Source organism: Panulirus ornatus, chromosome 68, assembly GCF_036320965.1.
Source record: "Panulirus ornatus isolate Po-2019 chromosome 68, ASM3632096v1, whole genome shotgun sequence".
NCBI lineage: Eukaryota > Metazoa > Arthropoda > Malacostraca > Decapoda > Palinuridae > Panulirus > Panulirus ornatus.
Window position 1 is genome coordinate 14,037,425 of NC_092291.1, and position 15,607 is coordinate 14,053,031.

At 37.4% G+C, this 15,607-nt stretch overlaps 1 protein-coding gene across 3 annotated transcripts in view; it reads right to left on the reverse strand.

Annotated features, from left to right (window-relative positions):
- Positions 1-863: 863 nt before the first annotated feature.
- Positions 864-15,607, reverse strand: part of LOC139747376 (calpain-7-like) — a 53,785-nt gene continuing 39,041 nt past the window's right edge. For 2 of the 3 annotated variants that reach the window (XM_071659626.1, XM_071659627.1), the window contains exons 7-13: positions 13,272-14,116; positions 10,542-10,786; positions 9,044-9,252; positions 7,544-7,752; positions 5,837-5,980; positions 4,554-4,636; positions 1,556-1,843 (exon numbers count right to left, since the gene is read on the reverse strand). In XM_071659626.1, coding sequence (XP_071515727.1) covers positions 1,699-1,843; positions 4,554-4,636; positions 5,837-5,980; positions 7,544-7,752; positions 9,044-9,252; positions 10,542-10,786; positions 13,272-14,116 — 1,880 coding nt within the window. In that variant the 3' untranslated portion in view covers positions 1,556-1,698. Of the gene's footprint in view, positions 1,844-4,553; positions 4,637-5,836; positions 5,981-7,543; positions 7,753-9,043; positions 9,253-10,541; positions 10,787-13,271; positions 14,117-15,607 lie in introns of all 3 variants that reach the window. The other variant, XM_071659625.1, reaches the window with a different exon arrangement.

The window sequence follows — 15,607 nt, forward strand, 5'->3', positions numbered from 1 at the left end:
ATAAAGAACATTTGTACATTACAAAAATTTTTCGTGACTTTGTACAGTTGCAGCTTCAATAACAACTCAAGTGTTGCACCATCATCCCTAGGTCTACTTGCAAGAGATTACATGAACAGACAGTATGAACAGAAAAGATTTCTAGAAACAGTGGGCATTACTAATTACCCCCTTAAAAAGTTTTTAATGTTTCATGTTCTTCACAAGCCATTTTCTATTCTGTTATCTTTAAATCCATTTCCACGTATAGTGTAAAGCAAAGGTACCAACAATGCCCATTTCCATTGGGGTAAACTTGCTTTACAAATAATTTTACCTCTACATACCATTAGGTTCCCCCTAACTATAATTTCTTCCTTGATCGCTCAAAATATTTTTCACTCCATCCTTCCATCTCCAACTTGGTTTCCCCGTTCTCCTTGTTCCCTTCCACTTTTGAAAAATATATCCACTCATTCTCTCCATATGTCTAAACCACACACTTTCATTACCACATCTCTCTCTTACTCATATATTGCTTACTTGATCAAACTACCTCTCACCTCATATTACCCTTAAAAATTTCATTTCCAACACATCCACCCTCCTCAGCACAGCCTTATCCACAACCCATGCCTTGCATCCATTTAAAATTTTTGGGACTACAAACATGCCCATTTTTGCCCTCCCACATAATCATAATGTTCTCTCTTTCCACACGTTCTCTAGTGCTCCAGAACTTTCACCCCTTCACCCACTCTACGACTCACTTCTGCTTCCATCTGTTGTCATGTCCAATCCCAAATATCTAAAACTCTTCACTGCCATCCACTTTCATTTTTACCCACATCAATCTAGAAATTACATCTTTACACTCTATAACACACTCCCACCACTCCTTCCTTAGCTCGTCCTTTCACCCCAAGACATTTCCAAATCATTCTTTCCTTGACCCATGAGTTTTTTTTTTCACTCGGAGCCAGAAAACATCTAGGTTTCTTTCCTCTAACATCCTACCTATTTCTTCTCCTTTCTCTTCTTGGTCATATCCACACACACTGCTGGGAGCAATTATTTATTATACTTGATAGCCATTTCCCGTGTTAGAGCCAGACCTAACCATTCATGCACATACATATATACATACATATATATACACATGTACATATTCATACGTGCTTGCCCTCATCTATTCCCCTACCACCCTGCCCCACAGGAAACAGCATCGCCACCCTGTGTCAGCGAGGTAGTGCCAGAAAACAGACCAAAAAAGGCCACATCCACTCACACTCATTCTCTAGCTGTCTTGTGTAATGCACAGAAACCACAGCTCCCTATCCACATCCAGGCCCCACAGACCTTTCCTTGGTTTATCCTGGACATTTCACATGCCCCTGTTCAGTCCATTGATAGCGCTCAGCACAAACAGCATATGTTTCATTCTATAAAACTACTTTTCAACAAATTACAAAATCAATGATGGCAAAGGAACCTTCTCAGAACAATCAACAATTTATATACTTATGGTATTCCAAGTTTCTTACCTTAGGAACATTTTGATAGAATATACAAAAAATGCTATATATCCATTCATCAATTCCTTATTCATGTCCTTAAATACAACCTACAGAATGATAAACTTTCACACCCTGTGAACTAAAACTTGAATAATCATTCATCCTGTTTTCTCCACTTTTTACTCTCTCTCCTTCAGGACAGTTACTTGAGTTTGTTGAACTTGACAGAAGCCGAGGAGAACAGATTAAGAAAATATGGTGCTTCAGTGTTAGGGTAAAATGTACTTGGGATGATGTTGTAAACACCAGCAACAACGTCAAACATCTCCAGGACTACAAAGCCAGACCTGCAATTTAAAAGAAATATTGTAATATAGTAAAATGTTACTCCTAAATCTGTATTCACAGAGAGTTGTATAACTTCTCTTTACACAGACAAATATGAGGCAGCAGCAAAGACATTTCCCAAGATCAATCTATCCCTACTGAGTACATAGTCGACTATTTTTATTTGGAATACAAATTATCTGATTTAAATGGTCACACTTTCCAAACATAATTAACACCTGAATTCAGCACATGAGAAATCAAACCCAATGCAACAATTGCGTAAATGATGACAATAATAAATAAAGATTTTAATTTAATGATATATGTATAAATGTGCTTACCTTGCCTCATGTATATGAAAATGAAGTTACAATAATTGTTTGAAAAAGTGAAATTAGTAACACGTGAATGAAGTTACAATAATTGTTTGAAAAAGTGAAATTAGTACACATGAGCAATGACAAAAAATAACAATAACATGAAAATTGAAGCAGAGAATGCGTCATGCACTGAGAGAAGAAATGTTGGTATACTGAGAATTCATATAAATTGGAATAACCCTCATTTCCCAACTGGCTTTACAGCCAATCAGAATTATGAACAAAAACCACAGTTAATCTATGATTTAAGAAAGTATTTGTGGAAAATCAGGGATAATGGCAATCTGCAGATAAAGGGTAGCCAAGACAATTCTAAACACTATCAGAGACGAAGCAGTGGATATAGACACAAAAACACAGAGAGTTCCTGTGGAGAAACTATAAAATTCCCTGATAACTCCAAACTAAAGTCAATTTTCACCAGCCAATAAATCTAAACTGACAAGAATTATAGTACTACTTTGTATAGATAAAAGACAGCACATGTACGACTGTAAGAATAATTCAAGATGACTAAATAACCGACTCTATAGTTAAGCATGCATTCTGATGACATGTAAGAACATAAATTGGCCACCATTCACCTCCCCTACAGCCAAACCAAACCACCTCATGTGACATGTGGTTACAATTCATTCATTCTTTCCTTTTTGAAGAACATCAACATTTAGATGGAGTCTATAAAGACGTCCTGTAAACAGAATGAATGATGAGGATCAAAAGGAAAGACCCATAGACTAATGAAATCAACAGAGAAGTGCAAGAAAGAAAGCAGAATGTAGTATTTTATTACTGCAATACCAACAGAAATATCCAGTAAACAGAGCAAGTGATGAAGATGTGGCAATGATGAAGTGTAAAGAAATCAATGGTAAAAATATACGGAAGACTTTAATATTGTAAGATTGGTTGGTAATGGATAGCTATGTCATGTGGTTGAAGGCATGAGGAGAACTGTAAAATGAAAAGGAGATGTACAAATACTGAGAGTTAAATACAGATGACATGAGATACTCAAACCTTACACACTACACTAAGAACCATAATGTGATGGCTTATATGTGGCATATGCCAAGAATCACCAGTAAAAGCAGACAGCATACATTTAAGAGTTATATGACAGAAGAGAATGTTCAAGAGATGGGGCACCATGACAGTAAAAATTCATACAGTACAAAAAGGTACATTACAAGAAGCTTCATGTTCGGGGCTTGCTAAGTGTTGCCTTAATCACAAGTACTTCATTCATAGTTTACCATTCTCTGAAAGCAATTCTGTTGTGTACGAGATGTAATAAATGTAAATATGTAAACATGCAGATGTATATATATATGTATAGATGTGTATTTTTGTGTCAGGAGGCTTCCTCCAAGCTGTGCGTTCCCCATTCCTCCACCTTCCCTCCACCACCTCCAAGAAATCTCCACTATCTTCTGTGCTATGCCATGGCCATATATATTATGTTAGTTTACTTGTCTGTACATATCCCTTAAACTTCCTTGTATTTCATTCATAATTAGGGATAAGTTCTATCGCAGAATCTACTCATGGGGCTCACCCAACCCACTTATCCTCCACCATTCATCTTGCACACAGAATACTTGCATTCCAGTGTGGTAGCATATACCATTTAAAACATACTTGTGTACCAATGATGCATTTAGTGTCATTTTTCTTGAAAGTTCATTGAAAATCAGTCTTTCTGTGTGACTCTTGGTTCATTTAGCATGTGATTTGTATGGAGAGGATGAGTAGGCAAAGTACTCACTGTCAGGTCTGCATTAAACTCTGGCCTTTGCATTCAAGCAGTTGTTGTGTGTGCCTGAGCAAGTGAAAGTGTACCCACCTTCTCCCGTGTTTGTAGTGATTTTGTAGGATTATGGTGGTATTTATCTTTCATTTATAATGGACATTGTAGACAACCCTATTATGGAGCAGCTGCTATGTCAGTGGTCAAAACATACCTCATAGGTGAGAACGATACAATTATAGGTTATGTTGGTGTTGAAGTTATTGTTAATGATATTGGTGGTTAAGTTGCGATGTTGAAGGTAGAGTGATGGAGATGCTGGAGATGAAGTTAGAGGTGACTCTCTCTGCCTTGTAGTTAGGTATGTGGAAGTCAGGGAATGCACGTGGTGATTTTCAAGTGTTACTGTTGTTTTGTATAGAAATATTAGGTAACAGTAGTATGCAAGAACATTAGGCAAGAGTATTAGTTATAAGTAGTAGGTTGGAACTTGGGCAAGAACATTAGGTAGATAGGTGGAAATAGTTGGAAGGAACATTAGGTAGGAGCCTCTGGAAACTCTGCTAGAGTTGACCTCTTCCATGACTTCAAATTTACCTGTATGCCCCAGATTGCTTTTTGCTGAAGTATCCACTTGCCTGCGTGTTTTTTGCTTCAACACACACAATCTCAAAGCCAATCTGAAAAGATGATTCAATACACAAAATTAGCATAAACAAAAAATGGAAATGGATGATAAAGACTAAAGTATATAAAACACAGTTACATAAGCCTATAACCTATGACAGGATTGAAACTTGTCAAACTACTTAACAGTAATTAAATTACCTTAGGCCGATTTTAGGAGCAGCAGCATGGGTTGGCAACTGTTTTCTTGCTCATTGATTATTTAGGGACAGATATGTTTCTCTTCTATAAAGCATGATCCTGAACACTAATATACATATCTGCACAATCTTTCATCCACTATGTCCCTTGTATCTACCAATTACTGACAACAAGTACACTTTTCTTAATATCTATTTTCTTCATACCCCTGTCTTATTTCAGCAATCCATCTTTTATTTTACTACTTTCATTTCTTTTTATTTTTATTTATTTTGCTTTGTCGCTGTCTCCCGCGTTAGCGAGGTAGCGCAAGGAAACAGACGAAAGAATGGCCCAACCCACCCACGTACACATGTATATACATACACGTCCACACACGCAAATATACACACCTATACATCTCAATGTACACATATATATACACACACAGACATATACATATATACACATGTACATAATTCATACTGTCTGCCTTTATTTATTCCCATTGCCACCTCGCCACACATAGAATAACAGCCCCCTCCCCCCTCATGTGTGCGAGATAGCGCTAGGAAAAGACAACAAAGGCCCCATTCGTTCACACTCAGTCTCTAGCTGTCATGTAATAATGCACGGAAACCACAGCTCCCTTTCCACATCCAGGCCCCACAGAACTTTCCATGGTTTACCCCAGAAGCTTCACATGCCCTACTTTCATTATTCTAAATATTTATCTCCAAATATCTGATCTTCAACACACAGTAATTCCATATCTACCTTTTAAGAATTCTCTTACCTTTGCCTACAGCCTCCACTAACCACTCAAGAGTTCCTGACCAAAGTTTCAGTGGCAAACACTGGGAAAAGATGCAAAATTTCCAGCAAGCCTCATGAAGCAGCTTGAATGTGGCTTCTATGTTTTTTTCTTCAGAACTATATTATTAACCACTTTTCATACTTTTATTACAGTCACCCAGAGGAGACTTTTTTTCTTCAGAACTATATTATTAACCACTTTTCATACTTTTATTACAGTCACCCAGAGGAGACCTTTTCAAAATGTAGACTAATACCTGAATATCCTTAGGAGCTTTTAGTTCAATTCTCAGGCACTGTAATTCACTGTCAATCCTAAACTGGTACATTGGATTGTTCTTGTATGTGGCTGGATGGTTGGGGCAACCACCTGCTGTCTCTCCACTCCATCTTCCAGTGATCTGCAAAATAAGTTGTTGTAACACAATAAGCAGAGTTCAAAACCAAGGAACACAACTGGCTGTGAAACTTGAAAAAGAAATGGAACTATATTCCAATGGCATGGTGGATTGAGCACCCTCACTTTTGTAAAGGTATAATACAAAAGAATACTAAAAAGACAGCCTTTCATACACAAACAAACAGATACACATATAAAAATAAACATGCATGAAACTACTTTCCCATAATTGAGAATTAGTAATCAAACACATGCATACCCATATGTATTTGCATATATGCACACAGAGGTAATTATTTCCCTCCTGGACCAAGAAAGTTTTCAGGCAATATTACACTCCACTCAATGATCTGGAATAAGTAACTTACTATTTTGCTTTGCTTTGTCGCTGTCTCCTGCATTAGCGAGGTAGCGCAAGGAAACAGACGAAAGAATGGCCCAACCCACCCACATCACATGTATTCCTATGAGTCCACGGGGAAAATGAAACACGAAAAGTTCCCAAGTGCACTTTCGTGTAATAATCACATCATCAGGGGAGACACAAGAGAGGAATATAACAGTCAGTTGATATACATCGAAGAGACGAAGCTAGGACGCCATTTGGTAAACATGTGATTGTCCAAAACATACATGTTTTGGACAATCACATGTTTACCAAATGGCGTCCTAGCTTCGTCTCTTCGATGTATATCAACTGACTGTTATATTCCTCTCTTGTGTCTCCCCTGATGATGTGATTATTACACGAAAGTGCACCTGGGAACTTTTCGTGTTTCATTTTCCCTGTGGACTCAAAGGAATATCTTGATCACGTGCAAAATTGTGATCCTTTCCATACACGTGTATATGCATACACGTCCACACACGCAAATATACATACCTATACATCTCAATGTACACATATATATATACACACAGACATATACATATATACACATGTACATAATTCACAGTCTGCCTTTATTTATTCCCATCGCCACCTCGCCACACATGGAATAACAACCCCCTCCCCCCTCATGTGTGCGAGGTAGCGCTAGGAAAAGACAACAAAGGCCCCATTCGTTCACACTCAGTCTCTAGCTGTCATGTAATAATGCACTGAAACCACAGCTCCCTTTCCACATCCAGGCCCCATAGAACTTTCCATGGTTTACCCCAGACGCTTCACATGCCCTGGTTCAATCCATTGACAGCACGTCGACCCCGGTATACCACATTGTTCCAATTCATTCTATTCCTTGTACGCCTTTCACCCTCCTGCATGTTCAGGCCCCAATCACTCAAAATCTTTTTCATTCCATCTTTCCACTTACACTACCTAGAAAATTACTATATGCTCATAATCATCCTGTTCTTCCTTTTGCATAACCCTGATGAAAGAATTGTCATTCTTTTCATGCTTTATTATTTCTTAAGGTAAATATTTGACATATGCATTCTGTTGAGTTATGTTGTCGTGGGTTTAAGGCTTGAAATGTGAATTTGGTTTGTCAGACTGTGCCTTTCACCGAAACGTGAGCAAAATGACATGGTAGAAATGGACAGTCTTGCATTGTCTTACCTCATGCTTGTGCTTGCAGTAATTCTTGATCTTGTGTAAAGAAAATGGGCAAGTTGAATAAATCCGCAAGGAGTAGTGGATGGTTAAGTGTTTTTCATACTGAGACACAACCAGTGTAAACTTATGTGTCCCAGCATCCTTCAGAACCATTTTGCACAAATAGTGAGGGCTGTTGATGCGCACACCATCAATGTATGGAGCTGGGTCGACTAATCATGCACAACAAAAAAGAGAAAATTAAAATATCAGCAAATTACAAATAAACAACAAATACACCTGTTTTAGCTCTGCTAATGGACATATCAAGAATAAATGAATGGTGCTCACACACAAACTGATAATCACTTCAAGTGGTAATGGATGGCATTCACGATGACATAATGGGTCACAATATCAGAATATTGTTTCCAATATGATTGGCTTTTGCTACTCTGCACATATACAAAATAAGCATCTTTCTTTACACTTTCACTCCTATACATGTACACATGATACCAAAGTCATATACAAGCATATGTGCTTATGTTTTCTGCCTCATTTCAGATGTCCTGTAGTGGCCTTGAGTCATTTAACAATACCATATAACATTGGCAATAATTATTCATCATCTGACACTACACCAGGCAGTTACTGTACAAACAATAAGGTGGAAGGACACTTATCAAAGCGTCCATCTGGCAGCGGCAATAGTGACTCCCATGTGTCTGGCAGTCATTATTTCTAACTTATTCCTGTTCTTGACACTTATATATTCCCTTTATGAATATATGTTGAGAATATGCCTTATTCTTTATCAATTCTCCTTTTTTAGTATAAGAAAATTCCATGTTTCACGAGAAAACAGCTGAGCCAACCGGAAAAATTTTACAGCAAATGTTTGAAGCAATGCTTTCAGCATAAAAAGGTATTTAAAATATCAAGAGAAACCGCAGAAAGGTCTGTAAGGCCTTGATGTTGGTAGGGGGGCTAGAGTTAATAGGAATTTTTGCATTGGCTATCCTTTATCTGTATAGCGGAAAGTAGTGTATTGGATATAGGTAACTAATACATAGCCTTTGTATTTTCACATTTAGACTTGAAATGTCTGTTATCCCTGGGGATAGGGGAGAAAGAATACTGCCTATATATTCCCAGCATGCCGTAAAAGGCGACTAAGAGGGGCATGAGTGAGTGACTGGAAATCTTCCCTTCTGTATAACTTTCCAATGAACAGTGCAAAGAGCCAAGTGAGGAATTTTCCCTCTAAGACTGTCATCTGTTCTTGATGCTACCTCGCTTGTGCGAGAAATGGCGGGTATAGATGAACAAAAAATTTTACTGAAAGACTCTGAATGATTCAATTGCCTTGAACGTGAGTAAAAGCATATATAATACAGACACAATTTGGAGGCAATGTTACTTTGCTCATAAAGTTACTTCATAGTATTCATGGGTCACATAACTGAACACAAAGTTAAAGACATATAAAGTAAAAAGAAAATGAAAGATAATTTGACTCACATGGATAGAAGACCTTTTTCCCTCCAGTCTTGTATACTAGGAGGGTGATGTACTCTTTGTTATTGCGAAAATCTTCTATTTCCGTTATATGCCTAGTGAGAAGGATCCACACTGCTGTGGTCCCTGGACTCTGTATCTCTAGTGAGTACTGTGGGTTTTCCCCAATATTGTATAGGTCTCGTACTGGGCCAACACCAGCATTCCAGGTTCTGAAAGGAAGAAAAATGCATGCCATTTTATAATGTTTTGTTCTGCATCACTGGCAGGTATGAGATATATCATGCATCACAAACAAAAATTAATAAGGTATCTCTTTCAAAGCTAATGCATCTTATATTTGAACTTTGTAGTTTTATGGATGAAAATTAGCAAATATGTCACAGCAAAAATGTGTATAAGTATAATGAACCTGAATATACCACTAACTTTAACATCTGGACTAGGACCAACTGATTTAGCCAGCTTATAGTATTAAAAAATATAAATTTGACTGAATGATCTAGTAAATATTCAACAAGCCTAGAGGAAAATATCAAACAAGCTCAAAGGATAGGGGAGAAAGAATAGTAACCACGTACTCCCAGCACATTGTAAAAGATGACCAAAGGGGTAAGAGTGGGAACCTGAAAATCTTTCCTTACAATATAATTACTTTCTAGACGTAGCAACAGAAGAAGAGGCAAAACACAGAGCTTTCCTTTATAGCTCAGTTCCTAATGCTACCTTGCCATGGTACGGAAGGCGAACTTGTAAAAGTAAAAGGGCTATGACATAACTTAACTATATCATTGTCATCAAGAGGAAACATCAAGATTTTACACGAGAGAAAATTCAAATTCTTCATATCTATAAGTCATTGATATATGACTGAAAAAAGATACAATTTTCATAAAAAAAAAGCTACTATTTTGTCTCCAATGTAAGCAAAATGAGAGATGTAGTGACATAAATGACTAAAATCTTTGGCTGAAAATACATGTTTCCATGTTACTCCCACATCCACTCTTTTTATGACCATGGGCCCCAAAAGGTGTGAATACCTATTTGCGCATATACTGATAGAGCTTTAAAATTGGAAGGCTGTATCATATTTCTATCATATAGCCTTGAATTTTAATGCTGTCAGCAATCACTCCATCTTTGTATATCTTGTTCCACATACTTATAGTAATGTTGCTGAAGAAAAGTTTCTTCACATCCTTCCTGAAATTTTTCTCATTTAGATTCCAGTGTCCCTTCAGATTTTAAAAGAACTGGTCAGTTTTAAAAATCATTACATTTTCTAGTCCTGATTCTACCTTGTACTGCCACATCAAAGACTGATGCAAGTTATTGGATTTTGTCAAAAGAAGCATCTTTCTGTTATAAGTTCATGATGCTTTCCAATAAAAACTGAACCATTCACAAAATTTCAAATGATGCAAAAAAATCAAAACACAATGGCATTTCCTAAAATTTCTAGAAGCACGCTAACCAAATGTAAACAATATATACTAACTCGTGAGTGCAATATGTGTGCGAGAACAGTTTAGGGTTCCAGTTCATGTAGATAACATCATAGAAATGGCATAAGCTATCAAAATCAATCCAAAAGACACCATTGTCAAAGGTTTGGGCACTCTTGGGATCGTAGTTAAGAAGTTTACACATCTCTGGAGTCCAATGCTCTCGATCCATTTCAGAGTAATTTCCTTTCCATCGTAGATGAGACCAAGGGTTCTTCAACATTAACAACCGTTTTCCCTGCAAAAAAAATAGGAAATGAACTGCAGTCATAATAAAACCCTAAAGATGCTCATGTTCTATTTCCACCATTAGTGTAAAGCCTGGTGATGTAAAGGTGGTGATGGAGCAAGGATGGTGATGTAGAGTGTACGTCTCCCTCTGGGAGACATACAAAGGAATAAAAAGGAATTCAAAGAAATAAAAAGGAATTCAAAGAGCAACAGACCACTTGGTTCTTTCACAGCTGTTTGTAGAGGTTTAAGCAGAAACTCATAGATCTGTGTGTTAGGAGAAAGACATGGATATTTCAAAGAAAAAATTGAGATAAACTTTTCATGTAATTAAGGTGCAAATAATGTCAATCATGGATGTGATGCAAAATATCTATTAAGTCTATTCTAACATGTATGTGTGTTATCACTTTCAATCACTCTGATTAATAATCATTCCATATATTAATGATAATGTTGAAAAAAAAAGACCACCTCTTTCAAGGTAAAACATTTTAGCCCATTACTATTAGTTACATCACACAAATCTATCCATAAGTAGCTTGTTAGATACAGATTATTGAAGCCTTTGATAATTCTGAGTATCTGTACTGGATCAAAATCTAAGCTAAATAGATTTAAGTCATTTTGTTGATTCTCATAAATTTTGTCTCTCAGTCTAGGAATCATCTTGTTAGCTCATCTCTGCACTCTCTCCATTCTATCGGTGTTTATTTCTCAAGTGATGTGACCAAAAGTGAACACAAAATATTCAAACTGGGGACATACCAGTGACTTGTAGAGAGGACAATTTCTATGGAACTTAAATTTGAGAGCCCTACCTATATCGCCAGAGATTATTATACACAAGGCTTTTCCCTCATACACCTTTTGTAGTTCATGAGAAAAAATATACAGTGCTTGCCTTTTTATATTTACTGCAGATATGTAAAACTTTACACTTATTAGTATCAAAATCTATTTGTCACCTGCTAGCCTGGTCAATCAACAAGTGTATGAGTGTCTGAAAATGCAGACATTCATTTTCTGTTGAAGATTTATTTCCTAGTTTAGTTTTGTTTGCAAATTTCTAGAGCTTAAAAACCAGCCTATAATTAACATCATTAACATATATGTGAAACTGACATAGTAAAGTATTAGGATCATTAAACAAAGTGAAGAATGGAGGCGTGAGGTCAAATGGTGTGAAGAAGTCAACACAATGGTACATGAATGAAGGCCTTTCAGGACAGTATAGCAGTATAGGAGAAAGTATATGAAGGAGAGGTAGACTTCAGACAAATGAGACAGATGTACTGAAAGATTTGGGAATGGCTAAGAATATTTCAAATGACACTTATAAGTAACCGAAGATCGCATGCAATGGATGCATTTTGTGCATGGAAGTGGTATGGCTGGAGACTTTTGTCTTTATAAATTAAGGAACTTTCTATGTATGGTATGAACTGAGACTCTGATCTCAACATATGAATCAAATTATTGTGTAAACTGAAATATTAAGAAGTCCATGTTTTACTATAACACACTTGATACAACTTGGTATAGGTTCAAGATGTGTGGGAGTGAGCTTGATGAGGTTGCATATACTTAATCCACTCCATTAAAGTGGGATTAATTATAATATATGAATAGATTGATAAACATCTGGGGTAAACCATGGAAAGGTCTGTAGGGCCTGGATGTAGAAAGGGAGCTGTGGTTTCAGTGCATTACTTACGACAGACAGAGACTGAGTGTGAACGAAGGTGGCCTTTTTTGTCTGTTTAAGCAAGTACAAATATGTACACGTGTATATATTTCTATGAGTCCACGGGGAAAAATGAAACATGATAAGTTACCAAGTGCACTTTCGTGTAATAATCACATCAGGGGAGATGACAATCACGTGTTTACCAAATGGAGTCCTAGCTACGTCTCTTCATTGTATATCAGCTGACTTACATTTCTTTCTTGTATCTCCCCTGATGATGTGATTATTACACGAAAGTGCACTTGGGAACTTAGCGTGTTTCATTTTTCCCCGTGGACTCATAGAAATATACTTGATCATGCGCAAAATCGTGATCCTTTCCAATGTGTATATATGTATATGTCTGTGTATGTGTGTGTATATATATGTATGTGTATATATGCGTGTATGGGGGTTTATGTATATATATATATGCGTATATGAGCGGATGGGCTATTCTTTGTCTGTTTCCTGGCACTACCTTGCTCATGTGGGAAACGCGATCAAATATAATAATAATCACAATAATAATAAAGATGAACAGACAGACACAGATAGATACACAGACATAATGACAACTAAACAGACAGAGAGATAAACAGACAGAAAGACTGATATGATTATTGCTTTCTTCATATCCTTAATTCCTGTTCTGCTGTAAAAAAGTATAAACTGCAGCACCAAATTTAAAGTGTTCCTGCCAACAAAAATCTAAACACATAGATATTCTCTATCCTTCTACAGAAAACGAATTATAACTTACCTTAACTTCCTTAATATCAAGCATTGCATATGCATGAGTAGGTACAAGTCCAGCTCGATCTGCTTCATTATCACTCATCTCTCCAGTGGCTACAGTGACCAATACATCACCCTTGTGGAAGCGGTCATGTATCTTACGAAATGTTGCATCCTTGTTGAATTCCTTATCCTTAATAGATACACGCTCTGGGATCCAGCCAGTCAAAGCATAAAGATCAATATTACTGTTGGATCCAGGAAAGTCATACCCACCCATGACCTTAAGGTAAGACTTCTCAATAAGAGAAATCCAAAATTCATTTTTGTTGGTGGAATATGAACACAAAAGTTCACCATGATGACCCACAGGTAGTCTGTCATCAATGATAACCTTCCTTGGAATTCCATTAATATGAAGCTTAATCATATATTTCCCACAAGGATTGTAAACTGGATCACCACTGCGGTTTTTTGGATATATTATGTCTGTGATGAGTCTCTTCTTAAACCTTTTTTCATAGAGAGCACTTATAGCAACAGATGCCACAAAGGAACAATCAGATACACATGTTTGCTTAATACTATAATAATCCACTACTTCAATCATTTTTGGATCACTAGATATATCTTCAGGACGAGCCCATTGGGCAAAGTTTTTTTTCTGTTTTGGTGCCAGTGGAAGTATACCATCCTTATCAGAGAAGGGTAAAGTAAAGGCAAACTTCTCCTTAAGATCAATAGCCAGGAATGGAACATAATCCCTTCCATTGATGTTGGAAGTTCTTTTCAACACATCTAATTCCTCCTTTGTGTATTCAGATTTTCCAGACAACTGCAGTCCACTTTTGTGAGTTATGTTAGGCACACCTGTGAAACAAAAAATAAAATTGGAAAATGAAAAGTCTTAGAGGCAAATACAGAGAGAGGGAGGGGGGAGAAATGCACAATCCATTTCATATGTAAATAACCTTCCATACAACAACATTTAAATCTGCACAAAAAAAATTTAACTTCAATCTACCAACTTCTACTGGCCCAAAATTATTCTGAAAACTACCAATTGTGTTAAAAATAAAGTATCACCTATTTATTTTCAATTTTTATTATACTTAACAGCCATCTCCCACACTGGCAAGGTAGCGCAAGGGAACAGATGAGGAATGGCCCTACCTACCCACATATGCATGTATATACATAAACATCCACACACGCACATATATATACATCATTTCATCTTATTTATATTTTATTTTGCTTTGTCGCTGTCTCCCACGTTAGCCAGGTAGTGCAAGGAAACAGACGAAAGAATGGCCCAACCCACCCACATACACATTTATATACATACACGTCCACACACGCAAATATACATACTTATACATCTCAACGTAAACATTTATATACACACACAGACATATACATATATACACATGTACATAATTCATAGTCAGCCTTTATTCATTCCCATCGCCACCTCGCCACACATGGAATAACAACCCCCTCCCCCCTCATGTGTGCGAGGTAGCGCTAGGAAAAGACAACAAAGGCCCCATTCGTTCTCACTCAGTCTCTAGCTGTCATGTAATAATGCACCGAAACCACAGCTCCCTTTCCACATCCAGGCCCCACACAACTTTCCATGGTTTACCCCAGATGCTTCACATGCCCTGGTTCAATCCATTGACAGCACGTCAACCTCGCTACACCACATCGTTCCAATTCACTCTATTCCTTGCACGCCTTTCACCCTCCTGCATGTTCAGGCCCTGATCACTCAAAATCTTTTTCACTCCATCTTTCCACCTCCAATTTGGTCTCCCACTTCTCCTCGTTCCCTCCACCTCTGACATACATATCCTCTTTGTCAACCTTTCCTTACTCATTCTCTCCATGTAACCAAACCACTTCAAAACACCCACTTCTGCTCTCTCAACCACACTCTTCTTATTCCACACATCTCTCTTACCCATAAATTACTTACTCGATCAAACCACCTCACACCACATATTGTCCTCAAACATCTCATTTCCAGCACATCCACCCTCCTGCGCACAACTCTATCCATAGCCCACGCCTCGCAACCATACAACATTGTTGGAACCACTATTCCTTCAAACATACCCATTTTTGCTTTCCGAGATAATGTTCTCGACTTCCACACATTATTCAAGGCTCCCAGGATTTTCACCCCCTCCCCCACCCTATGATTCACTTCCACTTCCATGGTTCCATCCGCTGCCAGATCCACTCCCAGATATCTAAAACACTTTACTTCCTCCAGTTTTTCTCCATTCAAACTTACCTCCCAATTGACTTGGCCTTCAACCCTACTGTACCTAATAACCTTGCTCTTATTCACAT